The 19,601-nt window shown below is 44.6% G+C and overlaps 1 protein-coding gene across 4 annotated transcripts in view; it reads right to left on the reverse strand.

Moving 5' to 3' along the window:
• The window catches only part of HIPK2 (homeodomain interacting protein kinase 2), a 174,194-nt gene that overhangs the window by 14,761 nt on the left and 139,832 nt on the right, over window positions 1–19,601 (reverse strand). For 3 of the 4 annotated variants that reach the window (XM_079992216.1, XM_079992218.1, XM_079992215.1), the window contains exons 10-13: window positions 15,079–15,221; window positions 12,029–12,208; window positions 6,412–6,693; window positions 335–582 (exon numbers count right to left, since the gene is read on the reverse strand). In XM_079992216.1, the coding sequence (XP_079848342.1) occupies window positions 335–582; window positions 6,412–6,693; window positions 12,029–12,208; window positions 15,079–15,221 (853 nt within the window). The remainder of the gene's footprint in view (window positions 1–334; window positions 583–6,411; window positions 6,694–12,028; window positions 12,209–15,078; window positions 15,222–19,601) is intronic. The other variant, XM_079992217.1, reaches the window with a different exon arrangement.

Below are 19,601 nucleotides of genomic sequence, written 5' to 3' on the forward strand. Positions count from 1 at the left end.
AAACTGCTGAGGATCTTGGTGGAGCAATTAATGGTATTTCTGCCTGTTGCAACACTTGTAGTGTGCTGTGCTACATGCTGTATGATTTTAAATTGTATCATTCTTGCTTCTTTCATTGCAATGGAATTGAAATTGCAATGCAATAAAATATGACAGAAGGAATAAACGCAGCAATAAAAGGACAATTAAAAAGCAGTATGAATATTTAATCCAGTGGATTTACCATCTCCCGTCTTCAACCGCAAATCCACAGACTCACTGTGGAACTGCTGAATGAAGTGGGAACTCCTATTCTAAGGACTTTGTTTTACACTGAGAGATGTTGCCAACCTACCTGGTACCAAGTTATCACATTCAACTAACACCTCGCTGGCCTGCATTTTCAGTGGCGGCACGATGATCGTCCGAGGATTGCCGTTGCAATGCGTTTCCGGCACTCCCTTCGTGTCGTAGCTGTTTCCGTTGTTGTTCCCTCCTCGGTGCTGCACTGCATAGGGGCTGTTGTTGCCGGAGGAATCAGAGTAGGGGGAGTCATGCACAGTTACACAGCTGATGACATTTTTCCTTTGCTTAGACAGGGGGCTGCAAAACAAAACCAGGCCCTTCCCGCGTTAGGCTTCCGCTTGAGCCAGTGCATAAATGCAAACTCAGGCTGTCCTTTCAATGGTGGCACTTAACATTTATTACATTCTCTTTATTTTGAAGACTTCTCTCTCTCTCTCTCTCTCTCTCTCACACACACACACACACCAGCTTTTAACCTAATCACTCTCAAAATGTGAATACATCTCAGCGCTGAGGTTATCAATGTGGTGCCCTCCAGATGCTGTTGGACTACAACTCCCATGATCCCACGCTGACTGGGGCTGATGGGAGTTGGAGGCCAACATCTGGAGGGCAGGACATTGGCTACCCCAAACTTAGACCAAATGTTGATTACAGGTAGGTAGCTGTGTTGGTCTGCTGTAATCAAAACAAAATAAAAAAATTCCTTCCAGTAGCACCTTAGAGACCACTAAGTTTGTTATTGGTATGAGCTTTTGTGTGCTTGCACACTTCTTCAGATACACTGAAATGCACATGAAAGCTCATACCAATAACAAACTTAGTTGGTCTCTAAGGTGCTACTGGAACAAATGTTGATTGTTTAGTTGATTTAAATTGAGTGTGTCTGGATATGATGCATTATCCCTCATTTTCTGCTTCTACATTCACTCTGTTGCTCCTCTCCTTAGGTTAGTGTAAACTCAGAAAGGCTAAGCAGTTTTTCAAGCTAATCTGCCTGCAAGAATGTGAAATTATGAGAAACTAGCATCAACCTCCCTTGTGTCGTGCTAGAAGTTTGTGACACAAAATGCACCGGCCTTTTTGGATTCACACTACTCTTTGTGCCGAATGACACTGAGAATTTCCCACAGAACACCTTCCACATTTCTACCTACTTTAGAGAGTAGGCAACTGCAGAAATTTGCTCAAATGGCTCATCTTCTGAAAGACACACACACACACAAGCCTGACTACGGAAAACAGCAGCGATGTTTTGCCAATTGCATTACGTTGTTATAGCAACTGCAATTTTTGTAAAATGACGACAAGAAACAGATCGTGTATATAAAGAACTTGGCAATTAGGTATGTTGGCGGAAGCCATCTCACGGGGAGGCAAACACTGTAAAGAATCCAAATGGGGTTTTCCCGAAGCTTTTCAGCGCTAAATTTTCGTATTCCCTCCATGCCTTTTGCTGCTGCTACTAAAAGGCTTAGTGTGAGTAAAAAAAAAAAAAAAGCTACTTCAAGGGAAGTGGCATTTTTGTTGAACTTTTAGTTAGTTGCTTGTTGCATTCATATTCTGCCCCCCCCCTCTTTTTTTTTTTGCCTAGGCAATTCACAATTAAAAATGTTAATGAGTAGCGCTAAATAACCTCAGGCTGACTTCAGGAGCTGATGGCAGCAATTCCGTAGCCTGGACTTCCTGGCTTCTGCCTTCCCTCAGGGAACACGGGCCTTAAGTAGCCTCAGGGAAGGAGAGGGGGGTTTCTGCCTTCCCTCACGGCACGTAGGGCTTCCTTAATTAGCCCTAGGTAGCCCCAATAATTACCTCAGACCTTTGATGGTCCCTTTATGTGCTCCCCGGCCTGGGTTCCCTGGCATCTGCGTTTCCTCAGGACGCAGGGCTTGAGGAACCCCAAGGAAGGTGGGGCTCACAGGGCAAACTGATTTTAAGTTGTTTAAAACTGTTTTTAACCATTGTGTTGTAACCTTTAGTGTTGGGACCTTAGGATGAAAGATAGGGTAATAATAATAATAATAATAATAGTAGTAGTAGTAGTAGTAGTAGTAGTAGTAGTAACTGCAGTTCCCACATGGATTGGGAGAATTGAGTACAGAACCACCGTAAATCTAGAAATGTTACTACATTAAAGATGGCACTCTCAGCGCTCCTGGGGTTCCATAGTAGAGGAACAGTAGTTAAATATCAAAACATTGTCAACGCATTGGACAGGTCCATCATCCCTAGCTACCAGAACCAGTGTTCAGAGATGATGGGAGTTGTAGTTCAAAAACAGCTCAAGACCCAAGTTGGGGAAAGCCTGTTCTAGAGGGAGCTGTTAGCTATTTGCAGCTGTCAGAAGTAAGCCAAAGGCCCAAACCAACTGTCCACCGTGACAGAGTGGATTTGCTTTCCCATGCCAGCCCCTTTCCTGAATTTGCAGAGATAAAACAACAGGACCTTTCTTGTGTTCCTTCTCTCTCATCCAACTTTGGGGAAGGAACCCTTGCAACCCTGCAAGGAACCTATTGAAGCTCTGTATATAAATGCCAAATTTATTCAAAGAGGTTTGGGCTCTGCGTTAGTGAGGCTGTAGTCTTGGGTGCTGTTGTTTTATAGGCTGTGTATATTGGTTAAAACTCTTAATTGAATTTTGTGGAATTCTAGATGGAATTCTATTTTTGCTTTAGTGTAATTTGATGCTTGTGTTCACTGCTTGGGGGGGCGGGATCCTGGTTCGGGTTAATAAGCAGGGTAGAGATTCGTTATGTAAATAAACAAAAGTCAAGAATCACCCTTCCACACATCTCCTGAAAGGGCAGGGAAGGCTCTATCCTTAACTGTGCTCACTCATCCATTCTAAGAGATAGTGAGAAAATTATCATTGAAGACCTTGCTATCCTTTTTATAAAACTGCTGTAATCCTCCACTTAACTTTTATATTTCGCTTTCTAAGTTAGGCTAAGCTTTCTCTTCTGAAGAAATAATATACAGTTTTCAAGCACAGCATACTGGTGAAAACCTCTGAACTGAAAGCCTAGTCACACATTAGGGATGTGGCGCTATGATAACATCACTTGAACAGCCAGCGCCTGTTGATTCCCGGGTCATTTATTTGGGCAAGAAATTGAACTATGCACTTGGCTAATTTTAAAAATTCATCTAATACAAATTCCACAGTATATATGATCATCAGTTTTACACACTTATCCATTGTCTCCATGAGGTGGCACTCTTTCATTACGTTACACTCGAAGGCCCCTGGGTTTCTTATTGCATTCCTTGCTCTTGCTCATATCATGAGAATTGACAGCAAGTGTAAAACGCCTATTGATTTAAAAACTGTTACGCAAAATGCATGCATAAAAATAGCGGATCGAAATTCAACCTCTTCAGCACAATCCTATATGTTTAGTTTGGAGCAAGTTCCAATGTGTTCAATGGACATATTCACAAGTAAGTGTACATATAATCTGGCACACACTTAGCTGGGAATAAACTGTACTGGCTATAATGGGATTTACTTCGAATAAATATAATTGGGTTGCACTGTTAGCGAAGAAGTCATTTTTCTTAACCTTTTAAAAATGCTCCACGTATCTCATTCTTATGTCACAGTAAACCATGGTTTACCATGAACGTGCAGATAACTTTTGTTTTGCTCCTCCCTGAGTGCAAGTGAGAGCAACAAACCACCATCCCTCACTTACCATTTCATGCAAACTGGGGGTTAATTCACTTCAACAAAACCAAGGCCCGAAGACAAGGTTTGTTCTTGGCTTAACAACCATGGTTTGTCTGAGTGAAACAAACAATGACCTCCACTTCAGACATAACACTAAGCTAGGGATCACACTGGGGAGCAGCAAAGCAGGATCAATCTTCGCATTTACAGTAAAGCATTAAGTATGCTTTACCATAACTTGTGAACTGGGCCGTTTTCATTTACAGCTTGATTCTATGCCTGCTTAGATGGAAATGTGTCCCACTAAATTCAGTGGGGCTTACTTCCTAATAAATAACACTTTAGGGTTGCCATCCAAGAAAAGACTCTGCATTCAGAAAATCTTGGAACAGGACTAGATATTGTTATTTCAATGTGAGAAATTCTTCCCATATTGCGTGGCATTTGTCTGCATCCTTATTTATAATAGATTGTTTTTGATATGGAACAAATGTAGCCATATGAGCACCATCATTATGAAACCCAAAATTAAGATTTTCCTGTCCCTGTAGTGATGTTTGGCATGCTTGACATTGTTGCAAGCCAGGGCCTAAAGGCCTGATCTGGATCCCATCTGGAGACTGAATTAATTTTCCAGGCACTCAAAGTATGTCCAGGATATTAATACAGTGACTTTGGGTTATTTCTGGAGCAAATTGGGGTGGGGGGGTGGGGAGAGAAAGAACTAATCCCTAATTATCTCTGAATAGGTTTCACAGCCACCAAGCAGCACTGTGCATTGCCTCTATGCATACACAGCCTAACCTAAACTGTAGAGCCTTCAGAATGCTGACATAGCTAAATGTTTACTGAACATAAATAATTAGGGTTTCAGAGTGTTAGTTTTTCAGAATAATGGAACTTTCAGACTAATGGAACTTTCCATAACATGGCTGGTTGTTCATACATCATGATTCTGAGGCACCCCAAATGCATGAAACAGAGGACTATCTGTAACCAATTAGAATCACACACAAAAACCACAGCCTTATAAAATGCAATGCATCATTGCACTAATCCAGTGACTTGTGTGTGTTGTTATGAACATGAATTGGATGCATGAGAATTTCATCGAATCCAATTCTGCATTCGTTTGTTTATTAGTATTTCACATTTTATTTCATCCTTCCTCCATGAATCCCCCACCAAGCTTACTCTCACAACAACCCTGTGAGGCAGGTTAGACTGAGAGACAGTCAGTTTTGAACTCAGGTCTTCTTGCTCCAAGTCCAAAATACATTAGCCACTACCCAACATTGACCGGAACACATAGAAAGAATAGATACTCAAGGTTGGCATGTTCCATTGAAATGAATGGGGAGGCAGTGTTGGATAGGGGAGCGCCTGTGTGCAGGGGAGCCCCAATGCCTGGAACAAGATCAAGACATTTAATCTCAACTCATTCTTTACAGACTTAATCTTGTCCACCAATTTCTATTGCATTTAGTGCCTTTTCCCATTTTGATATGAAAATGTGAATTTCTTCTCCCAGGAAGACCATCACGACAAGAGGGAAATTACCCTGAGAAACTGCAGGGAGCTATCTTCCCACCTCACTGGGAAGTTATAAAGTCCTTGCAAACATGGGCATAGCCAAGGTGGGGCAGGGAGGGGCAGTTGGCCCCCTCAAAATCAATAAAAACCCATAGCTAACTGAGGTTCTGCCCCCTAACAAAAATCCTGACTAGGCCCATAATTGTAAATGCCTGAGTTGGCTAAGAACTAGGTCTGACTTTCATTCTCCCCGTCTTCCCTCCTAATCCCTTTTCCTTTTGTGTCGTGTCTTTTAGATAGTTAATCTGAGCATAGAGCCCATCTTATTGCTACTAACTGTAAGCAGATCTGGGAGCCTTTTTGGCTGAACAGTGGAGTGAAAAACCCCACACATTAAAGTAAAAAGTAAAAAAAAAAAAATAGTTCTAGCATTTGACATGTTTCACTAGATGTATGGTTAACCTATGAAATGTGTTTTGTAAGGTATAGTAAAGAGCAGGAACATCATGGGCCTTTCACAGCTAGCAAATAAATTTGTTCTGGGTCCAGCAGGAGCCCTTTCTAACTATGAAAATTTCCACCTTTAAAACAATTTTAAGAGCTACAATTCTTAAAGAGTTCCCTGTGCAGAGTAACTGTTTGTTAAAGCACTCTGCAAATTGTAGCTCTGGGGCTGCCTAAGAGCTCTCAGGACGCTCAAAGAACTACAGCTCCCAGAATTCTCTGGGAGAAGCCAGTTGAAAGCACTTTAAATGGCCATTTAAATTGATTCCAATGTGTGATGTCAATGTAGCCATGGTCTGACGGACCAGAGTTCTAAACCTCTCGCTTCCTCTCTCTTGCACATGCCCGCATATTCGGGCACCCCCACACGTGAGGACAATGTACCCACGCTCCAGCAAACACGCCCTATGCCTCCTCACCTGGTGGGTGCATGTTTCTGCTCCTCCTCCTCGTCCGTGTCACTGCTGATCGTGATAACGCTGACAGCGGGGCTGGGTGTGTCGGGGATGACAATCGTCTGCCGCTGCCGCTCCCGTGTGGTACTGGAAGCCCCATCACCCCACCCACAGGTGACAGAGGTGCTGCAGGCAGGGCTGTTGTGAACCATGGCGCAGCGAGGGGGGGTGTTCTCCTTTACTCGCTTAGACCGCTGTGGGGAGCTGATCGTCTGAGACGAGGACACCTCGAAGTTGGATATATTTCTGAAGAGAGACGAAGAGACATTTACATGCATACAGTTCCGCCGCTGCAACATCTTTTCTCCACTTCTAGCTTATTTATGTACATTTCCTCACAGCACAGTTCCGTGCATAAGAAACACAGAAATCTCTATATACAGAGTTAGGCCACTGGCCCACCCAGCTCATGTTGCATCTGCAGGTGAGGCGGTGGATGTGCTAGACTGTCGTCTTGCCTGGGTAATGGACTGGATGAGAGCCAGCAAACTGAAACTCAGTCCAGATAAGACAGAGGCACTGTTTGTGGCTGGTTCCCTAAGTCGGACGGATGGGAGGTCGCCTGCTCTTGATGGTTTTACACTCTCTCTGAAGGAGTGGGCATGTAGCTTTGGGGTTCTTCTGGATCCTTTGCTGTCACTTGAGGCTCAGGTGGCGTCAGTGGCATGGAGTGCTTTTCATCCACTTCAGCCGGTGGCCCAGCTGTGCCTCTATCTGGACAGGGATAACCTAACTCTGTTCTGGGAACCTCTAGGTTAGATTACTGCAATGCATTACATACATAGGGCTGCCTCTGAAGTTCAGAAGCTTCAGGTGGTGTAGAATTCAGCAGCCTAGTTGCTCACCGGGGCGTGAGAGCTTGAGCATATTACGCCAGCTCAAAGTGCTGGTTTTGACCAAAAAATCCTAAAACGGCTAAGGACTGCAATACCTCAAGGACCTCCTCTCTCCATATGAACCTACTGGGACCCCGATATCATCCTCTGAGGCCCTTCTTCACGTGCCTCCTCCATGAGAGGTCTGGAGAATGGCAACAGGAGAACGGGCCTCTTCTGCAGTGATTTCCTGCTTGTGGAATGCTCTCCCCAGGAAGTTTTGGCTGGCGCATTCCTTATACTTCTTTAGGCGCCAGGGGAAACATTTCTCTTAAACCAATCATTTGGCTGATTAACATTCTACAGCTTTTTAAATGTGTTTGTGGGAGGGAAGTTACAGTGGTACCTCAGGTTACATACGCTTCAGGTTACAGACTCCACTAACCCAGAAATAGTACCTCGGGTTAAGAACTTTGCTTCAGGATGAGAACAGAAATCATGCGGCAGTGGCACAGCAGCAGCGGGAGGCCCCATTAGCTAAAGTGGTGCTTCAGGTTAAGAACAGTTTCAGGTTAAGAATGGACCTCCAGAACAAATTAAGTACGTAACCAGAGGTGCCACTGTATTGGTTTGTGTTTGTTTTATTATGTATTTTGTGTTCTCGTCTTGTATTTTTATGTTGCGAACCACCCTGTGATATACCCCCTGTGGGGGGTATATAAATTTAATAAATGATGATGATGATGATACTGGCAATTGCTCACAGTTGCCTAGGCCAGAGATCCCAGGCATTACTGTTATTATTGTTGTTATTGGTCCCTCTAACAGCAAAACATTACAAGTGTTCAAAGCAAGTCAAGTTTTGGTTCTGGAGGAAACGCTCTGCAGCCAGGCTTTGTTTGAATTTTCAGTTCGGTCTGAGAGTGAACAAAGGGAGTAGCTGGAATGTATCAAAGGGAGGGAATTATGGACATATCACACTGCACTGAGTCCTTTGCATAACAAATGACTGCACAGTAGCATTCATGGTGCTTGTTGAATACCAATGAGAAATATAGAGCATTCTTCTCTCAAAAGAAGCATATCACTCATTGGGTTACAATAATGCAAAGTGGAGGCCGCGGGAATCGCACAGTCTGCAGGGGCCTGGTCTCCTCTCCCTCTTCCCTGTGTAAACACTACAGATATGTAGGAAAGGGGGTGTTTTGGTAGCCTGAAATGTGCTAGGAGAGCATGTTCCCCTTTTTATTAACTAACCAGGCCTTTGCAGCCTCTGCTCTCCATTTCACGTGGGCACAGAAGGCTGGAATGCACCCAAAGTAAACGAAACAAGGGCAGCAGAGAAAGGAGAAGGATTTAAAGCAGCCAATTTGTACGGAGACAGGGACTGGCTGTAAATTCATTAAGGTCTCTGGCCTTGGCCAGGGCAGAGCAGAAACGCACACTTCTGTGTTCTGCAAAGTGCAGATCCATTTCAACTCCTCTCTTTCCCATGCTATTAAGAGGGATTTTAGTGTTCATTAAAAGCAATGTTTTGACAGATACGTCGATTAAATTCCACCCACAAAAGAGGCACAGTGTAGTCATGCAAATGGTTCAAACATCTGCCATGACAATGTGCCTCAACACCCACTGGGGAGGAGTTTGATTCAGTCTTGGGAGTGGTTTTAATACGTGCCCAGACATTTCGCCCATGCAGTTATATCTGCTGTGTCACAGGGCAGAACCTGGCTTGTGTTTTGCAGTGCAGAGAGCCAAACTAAGGGATCTGGCCAACTCTCTCATAATTTCTCCTTTTACGGATTTTGCATTTGTGGGAAATAACAACAGCCACCCTTCCAGTCTAAGGTATTATCATTGCACCCAGCAGTCACCTGTTGCAAGCACAACTTAATGCATTAATTTAATGTTAAGTGTTTATAATCCACATTTCAACAAGGAGTTCCCAAAGCAATAAAATCATAAGCACTGTAAACAAGTATGTTAAAAGCACACAATCTATATAATAATCCAATAAATGCAGCAGCAGAAATAAGTTACAGGTTGCATTTGCACATAGCATAGATTATTAATAGTGGAGAACAATCACATTTCTGACGGTAACGAAACCTGAAGCAAGGTTTGTTACTGGACCTCAGGGAATGAGCAGACATATTGATTGATTGATTGATTAAATAGCCATTCCTACCCTTCCTCCCAAAGAAGCTATAGAACAGGGATGAGGAACCTGTGACTCTTCAGCTGTCGTTGGACAGCAACTCCCATCTTTTCCCTGGTAATTGGCCACACTTGCTAGGAATGATGGGAATTAGTTACGCAACATCTGGAGGGCCAAAGGGTCCTCACACCTGGACTACAACCTCTGTCATCCTTGGCCACTGGCTGTGCTGGCTGGGGATACTAGAGGTTCACCATCCCTGTTATAGACTGGGACAGAGGGAAAACTGAGACATTTCTCACTCATTCAGTCAAAAAACTTAGGCCAACCATATAAAGACAGAGACAGAGTATTCACTGGCAATCGTGATATTTCATCTATAATAGAAGGGGGCATAATTTTGAAGTTGAGGCAAGCCAGTCTTGATGCAGTGAGACTGCAGTGCTTTCATATACTCATATTTTATTTTATATTATTTTTTTAAAATTAGAGGTTCTCTCCAGCACAGGAGAGGGGAAGTGCACAGCAAAATGGTGTCATGCCACAAAGCAATCACAATAGAAATGGATGTGTTAACTGGGTGAACGATCTCATTTCCCCACATATAAGACTGAAGGTATCCAGGGAGTATTTCATAGTGTGGGTAATGGCTTCTGTTTGTTGGGAATGTCACTAAAATCCCCTCTTCTCAGAAGCCCATTCATAGTAACAAGGTAAGGTAAAGGTAAAGGACCCCTGGATGGTTAAGGCCAGTCAAAGATGACTACGGGGTGCAGCGCTCATCTCGCTTTCAGGTCGAGGGAGCCGGCATTTGTCCACAGACAGCTTTCTGGGTCACGTGGCCAGCATGACTAAACCGTTTCTGGCACAAAGAGCCATTTACCTTCCTGCCACAGTGGCACCTATTTATCTACTTGCACTGGCATGCTTTCAAACTGCTAGGTTGGCAGAGGCTGGGACAGAGCAACAGGGTCCCATAGTGCGGATTCGAACTGCCAACCTTCCGATCAGCAAGCCCAAGAGGTTCAGTGGTTTAGACCACAGAGCCACCTGTGCTTCTAGTAGCATTTGAGTTTATATCCCCAGTTTAAACAAGGAGAGAAAGGAAAAGAAATAATTAGAGAGCATTAGCTGAATACCCTTGAAATTGCAAGATACTGGTAACTTCCAAGTGTCATTAATCTGCGGTAGTCTGTATAATCCATTGACTCATCTGCTTCTTATGAACAATACGATCATCTCAAACGTAAGGCATAAGGCACCCTCTGCCATCACACAGTCTATATTTAACTTGATCTGCTCTCTGTGTGTCTATGTCTGTGCATATGTGTATACACACATGCGCACACACTCATTCGCTGAAGCAGAAATAACAGGCCTTTAAAAGTGGTTCAATATTCTCCTATTTTGCCAAGACATCACTTTAATGGGTTTAAACAGGTCCAATTGCATAGGCTTCTGTTGGAGTGGCTTTCAAACTTCCTCATGGGAAACAGAGCAGAACCTTCTGCAGGGCATGTGGAGTATGCTAATACTTAATACTCAAGTCCCATCAGAGAAATTCTAAGCCAGAGGGAAGGAACTGCTGATGCACCATTTGCACTCTTGTCAGTCCCCTCTCCCTCTGTGGCCATTCCAAAAAAGGTGGCACATCAGAAACTGTAACTGGAGCAAGTGGGATCTGAAACAAAATACCTCAGGGCAGGCTGCTCCTCTTTAGTGTTCTTCCCAGACACCACACCATCTTCCTCTGCACTCCATTCTCTTCTGCCTTGCCCCCATTTCCCTCTCCCCAACAACAGAGTCTAAGCATTCTGGGGCAACTGACCATGCCTAGTCCATTGGGCTGCTTGGGTTTTGTTTTTTACACCCTGTTCACCCCCCCCCCCAATATTTTTCCTACATCTGCAAACCTACTGAGCAAGCTGGTTTTTAAAATTATACACACACACACATATATATACATATATATTATTTTCTTGCAAATCCACAAATTTACTTTGCAGCCTTTGTCAATTCCCTCTCAGACCTATTGCTTCGTCCATAAATAAAAATTACAGCAGCCTAAAGGGTTGTCCCAGGGCAGCACCACCTCTTAATTGTATTTGTATACTGCCCTCCATCCACAGATTCCAGGTGCACAACATAAAAATGCAAGGTGGAAAAACACACACACACACACAAAACACATAATGAAAACAAGAGCAAATCAGTAACACCCACTCAACCTGGTTCCCACAGCACATTAATTTCCATGTTTTGGTAAAGGCAGCCTGATGTGCAGCAGGGTGGTGTGTGGGGTGCCTTTACTAAGGTAAGAGGAAGCAGATGGATTTAGGAGGGTCAGAAGCCCCATTCCTGATCTAGTCCAGGGAAAGGGAATCTGTGTCCCTCCAGATGTTGCTGGACCACAACTCCAACCAATCCTGACCATTGATCATCCTGGCTGGAACTGATGGGAGTTAGGAGTCGCAGCAACATCTGGAGGACCCCAGGTCTCCCACCCTGACCTAGTCTCTCACCTTAATCACAAGGCAGTACAGCGAACAGAAAATACCTTCCTTGTCTCCCTCCTTTATATCATCCCCGCCCCCTTTCCGATGCATACCTTGCTGATGACTGGTGTTGTTTATTCTTCCGAGAGGAGGTGGTGCTGGTTGGCTGTTGCCTCATGACGTGAGCGACACCCACGTTTAAGGGCTGGGCTGCTGGAAGGGTGACGTGACTTGCTAAAAGTGCCGGCTGTTGCATGATGGGATTGTAGTGGCTTCCGTGAGCGTGTGTGCCCCTGCGAGAAAAGCAGAGAGAAAGGCGTTTTGTACATTTCGAGAAGAATGCTCATGAATGAATGACAAACACAACAGCATCCCAGAAAGCTCAATGTAGGGTATTTCAGCGCTGGCATCAGGCTTTTTTAGAAATACAGTCATACCTTGGAAGTCGAACGGAATCCATTCCGGAAGTCCATTTGACTTCCAAAACGTTAGGAATTGGTGATTGGCTGCAGGAAGCTCTTGTAGCCAATCAGAAGATGCGGAAGCCCCGTAAGACATTCAGCTTCCGAAAATAGTTTGCAAACCGGAAGAGTCACTTCCGGGTTTGCGGCGTTCATGAGCCAAAACGCTCGACTTGCAAGGTGTTCAGGATCCAAGGTACAACTGTACTGACTTGACCAATGGCTCACATGAGGTTTAGCCACAGGCTAGTATTCTTTTCAGTAAGACGCACTGCTCAGTGCTGCAGGTAGGTCAGTTTAGATTCTAATCAGCCTTATGGGGAGCGAATTACGGGCTCTTTAGGCGGCAACACGTTTTCTTTCACTTACTGCAACATGTGGCATGGCAGCCCTGCTGCATATGGGGCCCATCCTGCTCATTCTGCTGCGTGGGTCCCTGGACATCTCCCCCAAAGTTCTGCCCCGATGGCCCCACTGACACGGCCTCTTGCACTGCCATAGTTCCTTTGACGCGCATTCGCATTACAAGGGCAAGGACTATTTCTGACAATGGATAGAGCAGGGGGAAGACAGCAATGTGGGAGGGATACCAGGGGAGGAGCGGAACTCCACCACAATTCCATCTGCCTGCTGCAAGTTGCAAGCTTCCATTATTCGCCTCGGCACAAAGGCTTCAAAGAGGGCAATAAATAAGTATCAACTTCCATCCGCAATTCCATGGAAGCAGTTAGCGATCCAAGAACAAAACTGCAGAGAGCTTCTGCAGTGTGTGCCGACGTACAGAGGAGAGTCGTCCCTATACAGCTTTTAAGAAGCATTTAATGGGGGAAGCAAGCAAGAGGAAGCTCAAAGATCATAAAAGGGCTGCTGCCGGTTGCTCTTTCTGAGAAGTCCTTTTGCTACAAGCACAGAGGCTGAGGAAGCACTCCTGGAGAAACGGTGGCTTTTATTAATGCCTTATTCTTAGCCTCTTGCAAAGATCAGTTGGGTGCCGGGTAGGAGAGGCAGTGCCAGCCCTCCTAATGTTTTGTCTGCAAAACTATATTAAACAGTTTGTTTAATACAGTAATGCATCCCACAGTGTGTGACTTGTGAGAAATAACCTTTTCATTTCATTTCTTGTTCTTTTTTTAAGAGTTTATGTGCATGTTGACCCTAGCCCACGAGAGCTGATCATTTGCATCTAGTCCCATATTCAAGACTTGATCATTTGCATCTAGTCCCATATTCAAGACTTAGCTTACAGCATGTTAAGGTAGCAGCAGGTTGAAGGCTGTTATGCACAAGCTTTCCAAGTAAGCACCACAAACATTAGGTTGCTTAAATTTAGTGCTGCTGAAGCACTGCTTTTCTGCAGTTAGCTTGAAAGCATAATTAAAATGGAAGTTCTGCTCAAGCTCTTAATATAGTATTATATTATCCAGTAGCTTCCTTACCCATTACTAATATTCTCCTATTATGACTATTCACAAGTTAAGTTCCACTCAACAAAGATCCCCAGCAACATTAATTAAAAGCTTCCTCTTTGCAGGTCCTGCCTAACTTATGGCTACTTGCTGACTGCAGCTGGAGGATTTGTGATGAAGAACCTCTTGAACAGCCTAGCTTAACTGCCCCAGCGTCAGTTTCTGTACCCACATGAAGGATTACCAATTTCTTCTAATTGTTTTTTCTTTTTCTTAAACAATAAAATAGACTCATTCTCTTCACATTCCACCACGCCAATACTGTACTCTCCAATGAATTATGCCCAACATCTTAGCATTATTCCCAAAATATGGCAACACACTGGACATATGACTCTAGTTGTGGCATAGTCAATATTGAGCAGAAGTGGGCAAGCAAAGCACTACTAAGTCTTTTAAGGGCTTGTGCGCCTTTAATTAAATGTTTTCTGTTTGCAGGTCTTGCTCAGGCAGGTTGGTGCCACACCTGTGTTATTGCTGCAAAAATATTTGCCAAAACTCAGGCCTGAAAAGATACAAGACACTCCTGAAAACACTGCAATAAAACAAAAACGACAAGTTTGTCACTTGATCACTACATAAAAAGAGAGCAAACAAATTTCGGGGGAAAGGGCTAGTGTAGAATTAACTTTCATTCAGTTCCCTGGGACAAAAAGTAGGGAAGAAATCAGAAGAGTTCAAGGTAGTCGTTCTTTTTGACCAGGGATGACTTTTTCACACAAGGTTATGGTCTTTGGCCTAGAAGACCCTAGAGTGAATCTTGCAATTTTCAAAGCAGTTTTCTTTATAGGAAACAGCTCCTGCTGTTTATATTAAAAATGCTATACATACACAGTAGCAAAAGGTGGAGTGGTGGCACTTAGCTGACCTTCCTGCAGTGGAGTCACTGTTGGTTATGAGGAGGGAGAGTGGTAGGGAAAAGTGGCAGGGAGGCTGACACTGTGCAAGCACGCCAGCAAGAGCAACATACTGGCTCCTGCTGGTGTGTTTGCACAGTGCCAACGTCCCCACTGCATTGCCCCTCTCCCTCTCTGTAAGCAGCAGCGACTCCACTGTCAGGAGATTGGATAAACATCACCACATCCTGCCAATCACTACCGTGTATACAAAACAAGCACCCGGGAGTTATGTGCTTAGCTCATGCAGCCATTATGCAATTAAGATGGGATCACAGATACTGAGGCTCTCACAAAGTTGGTACCTTACAGACAGATACAAGTTTTCCTTCCTGTTTACCTCCAATCTGCCAGGGGCTGGGTCCCTGCCATGGTCTCCGGAATTACAGTTGCATGTTGGACTGAGGTGTGGGCGGCTACCCCAGTCAGCTGTTGCCAAGCTGGGGGGAGCAGGATCTGCTGAGTACCGCTAGGCCAGGCTTGCTGTAGAACAGAACGATCACAAAATTCAGTGCCAACCCGTACTTTTTTAAGAAGCATGTTACAAACTATACCGCACAGAACAGATTCAATATAAGTCGGCAGGGGAAAAAATCCCATGAAACTAATTCAAAGGCAACAAGTGTAGCTCAGTCAGTTTTGGACAAGGCAAAGAGCAGCATGCTATAAAGTCGAGAGGACGCCAACCCAACTTTAAACCAAGGTCTTTTCAAAGACAGCTGTGAAGACAAAGTTGCTGGTATTAAAAGCTTAAGTACAAATGCACGTTTCTTATCTGTTGCAGTGGAAGCAGCATAATCCTAGGCAACAGGACTTACTCTCTTGTAAGGGCTGCAATGCTAAGCAGACTTACTTTGGAAGTAAGCTCTATTGAACTCAGTTAGCTTCTGAGTAAATATGCACAGAATCAGGTTGCAAGGGTGTTTCGGGCTGCGCTCTGACCTCAAAGTCTGTGTTCAATGGGGCTTACATTTGGGAAAGTATATACGGCACTGGATTTCACATGCACACTTACTAGGGAATATGCTTCACTGAACCCAATAGTACTTATTCCCAGGTAAGTGTGCACAAAAGTGCAGCTATTCACCCTAGCAGGCTTGCACAGGCAGCCATACACTTTTACTCAGAAGTCCAAATGAGTTCAAAGGGAGCGAGATCAGCCCAATGGCCCTTCTAGCCCAACACCCTGTTCACACAGTGGCACCTAGATGCCCGTGGGAAACCCTCAAGCACAATGGCACCCTCCCCTCCTGTGTTTTCCAGCAACTGGTATTCAGAAGTGTTTCTGCCTCTGACCGTGGATCACTCCTGAGTGGATCCTTCATAGGATCAGACTCTTCCCCCCCCCATCCTTTATTATTTTATTCACTTCACATAATATACATTCTTTACAACAAACAACTCCAAAACAGACAACTCCAAAATAAAATCATATGTAACAAAACCATAAGTCTCATGTTTTCATTTACACTGATCTCCTCTCCGATACCTTTACTTGATATTTCTTGCTGCTTTCTGCTTTCCTTATAGAATCTTTATGAAAATTTAAATCTCTTAAATCCTATACCAATCTTTAAGAGTTTCAATTAATCCCTTCACCTCCCTCCCCCACAGCCCAGTACTTCCCTCAACTATTCACTTTATTTGTTATTCCATCCTTAATATATTATTGTCCTATCTCCTTGCGCCTTTTAAACTTTTGCATATTAATTTTTAAGCTCCAGCACCGACTTTTTGCATGTATTCCTTAACACATTCCCACTCTTTATTAATTTTTTGATTAGAGTAGCCTCTAATTGATGCTGTTAATTTTGCCACCTCTGTGAATTCAAGAAATTAGATTCTCCATTCTAATAATTCTGGTATTTTATCAGTTTTCCAATTTTTTGCCACAACGATTCTGGTTGCCGCGGTTGCGTAAAGGAATACATTCCTTTTACATAGGATCAGACTCTTGAGTGGGATATTTGAGATGTTACTGTTTGACTTCGCCCCCGGAAGGTGCACACTTCCATTTTCTCCCAAGCCGGATGAATGCCAACCAATACCCATGTGCCATTTGACATCAGTGACTTTAAAAATGTCGTGGGGACTTTTGAAGTAATATAGGCACTATATTATCAAGAAAGTGTTCGGATTGTGAAATGTTAGGTTCCATCAAACGGGCGCAAAGTCCTCTTTTCTTTTGGTATCTTCTAAAGTGGGACGCAGGTGGCGCTGTGGGTTAAAGCCTCAGCGCCTAGGGCTTGCCGATCGAAAGGTCGGCGGTTCGAATCCCTGCGGCGGGGTGCGCTCCCGCTGCTCGGTCCCAGCGCCTGCCAACCTAGCAGTTTGAAAGCACCTCCGGGTGCAAGTAGATAAATAGGGACCGCTTACCAGCGGGAAGGTAAACGGCGTTTCCGTGTGCGGCTCTGGCTCGCCAGAGCAGCGATGTCACGCTGGCCACGTGACCCGGAAGTGTCTCCGGACAGCGCTGGCCCCTGGCCTCTTAAGTGAGATGGGCACACAACCCCAGAGTCTGTCAAGACTGGCCCGTACGGGCAGGGGTACCTTTACCTTTACTTTAAAGTGGTGCTAGGTGGTGCCAAGGCCTGTTTCGTGTGAGCAGCCTCACTGCCATGTAAGCATAATTCTGTACAGACTGTCACCTAAGACATGCGCAAGTGTCATCTTGCTCAAATGACTCAATTTTGGAGTCATATTATATTTTACAAGTAGGTCACATTCAGATTCCCCCTGCATGACACGGCAGGGCAACTTAATCCCTTCTGAGAACAGATTTAAGAAATGCATGTGCTAAAAGATTTGCTTGCTCCTGGAAACCAAGGGTGGCAGCTTAATACCCACAGCTGTGAGCACTCAACACTCCGAAGGCCGAAATTCTGCACAAAAGCACTTTGGATTTTACTCTCAAAAATAATGAATAATTTGTTTCAGGCATTCAAGAATCGGGAGCAGGCTTTTTTCCTAGCCGTTTGCATGGAAAAGGTTAACTGGGAGAATCCAGGCCACTGGTTTGACTGGGGCGCCATCCATTTCCATGGCTAAGCACTCATTTTGTCCTCAGATAGCCACATAAAGACTTGACCCTATGCATGCTTACTCGGGAATTGGCCCCACTGGGTTCGGCCTGATCCTACACACACTGACCTGGGAGTCAGCTTTCCTTAAAGTCAGCAGGACTTGCTTCTGAGTGAATATGTAGAGCAGAGATGGGGAACCTGTGGCCCTTTGGATGTTATTAGACTACAACTCCCATCAGCCCTGGCCCTTGAGTTTGCTGGCTTAGGCTGATGGGAGTGGGAGCTCAACAACATTTAGAGGGCCACACAGTCCTCACCCCTGGTGTATAGTCTGCATGGTTGCCTATGTGTTTCTATCCAACAGTCAGCCCTAACATTAGTATGGTGACCACCTCGGGTAGCTAAGTCATGAAAGGGGAGCACATTGTTATTCATTTGTTTTTATTATTATGCTTTTACTGCCAGTGACTTTCTCTCTCAGGTACTAAAATAACGTGGCTGGTCTTGGGTACTAAGCACCTTCACAGGGAGGGGAGGCATAGCTTGCTCTGCCTCGGGCAACAAAATGCCATTGTGGGCAGCATGGCAGGTGAGTCGCTGCTACTTACCAGAAGGGGTGAAGCAGCAGTGAGGTCTGCAACATTCAAACACACTGGCTGAATGAAGTCGGCACTGCTGCTGGTGTGTTTGCATTACGCTGCCCTCCCTACTACCTCATTCCTCCCCCACTTGTTAAGTAGCCATGATTCACCTGCTGGGAGGTCAGGTAAGTGTCTCTGCCTTACCATACCACCTGTGACTGGCAAAATGTATTGAGCTGGCATTAGTCTACATTCTCATGAAAAACCCTGATATTGTGATCTGTGTGTGTGTGCGCGTGTGTGCGCGCGCGCACACACACACATTTCTCTTCCAATTGTTAAGGAAGAAATTCAGGTTCTCTAATGCAAAATCTGATTCCCCTCCCCACCAATAGGACAAGCCCTGAGCAGGAATCATGGCGGTCCTACCTTAATAGGTCATATCTCTTTAAGAAACTGCAGCTATGCTTACAAAGAGTGCAACCAGAGCTGTCTCTCACCTGTACAGTCAGGCAAACTGATATAGTTGCCTCGTGTGGGTAAAAACAAATCCTAAAAGGTTGGATGTGATGACTGATTTTTCACCACCTGCTCCAGGAGTTGCATGCAGCACACTTCATCTGACTTGCATATCACATTTCCTGCAATCAACATCTCTGAAGATAATATACCAGCTTCAGCCCATCAGCCTTACCCTTCCAGTGATGTTGGACGTAAATATTTCACAGTATCGGGACCTTAAAGCAGGGTTGCTATTTCCCCCCTCCTGCCAAAAACTCAACAGGCACAGCTTTCTACCTACTGGGGACAGCTGTACCTTTTGAATTATTGTTTGTCATGTAGCTCTTAAATGCACAGCATCTCAAGCTAGGAAAGAAGGTGGCAACTTAGAAATGTTCTTCAAAGAGGTCAGTTTCTAAATTGAGAGCTGTGAGGGCTTAAGCATCCATAGAAGTCACAGCCTGTGGGCCGGAAGCCCTTTTCCCAACTTGGTGCCCCTTCAGATATTTTGGCCAAAAATTCCCATCATTCCTGAACATTGGCCCATGCTGGCCAGGGCTGATGGAAGTTGAAGTCCAAAACACCTGGAAGGCACCAGGCTGAGGCTGGCTGTTACCTGATAGTTTCATGTGTTACGTGGAATTTATTCCTTTGACCCTCTGTATTAATTGTTTATTGCCATGATGTTTTGAAATTCTAGATCCTTGCCTGGGACTACCTGTTTCGTTCGAAAAGTTCAGGGTGGGGAACCTATGGCT

Source organism: Podarcis cretensis, assembly GCF_951804945.1.
Source record: "Podarcis cretensis genome assembly, chromosome: 10".
NCBI lineage: Eukaryota > Metazoa > Chordata > Lepidosauria > Squamata > Lacertidae > Podarcis > Podarcis cretensis.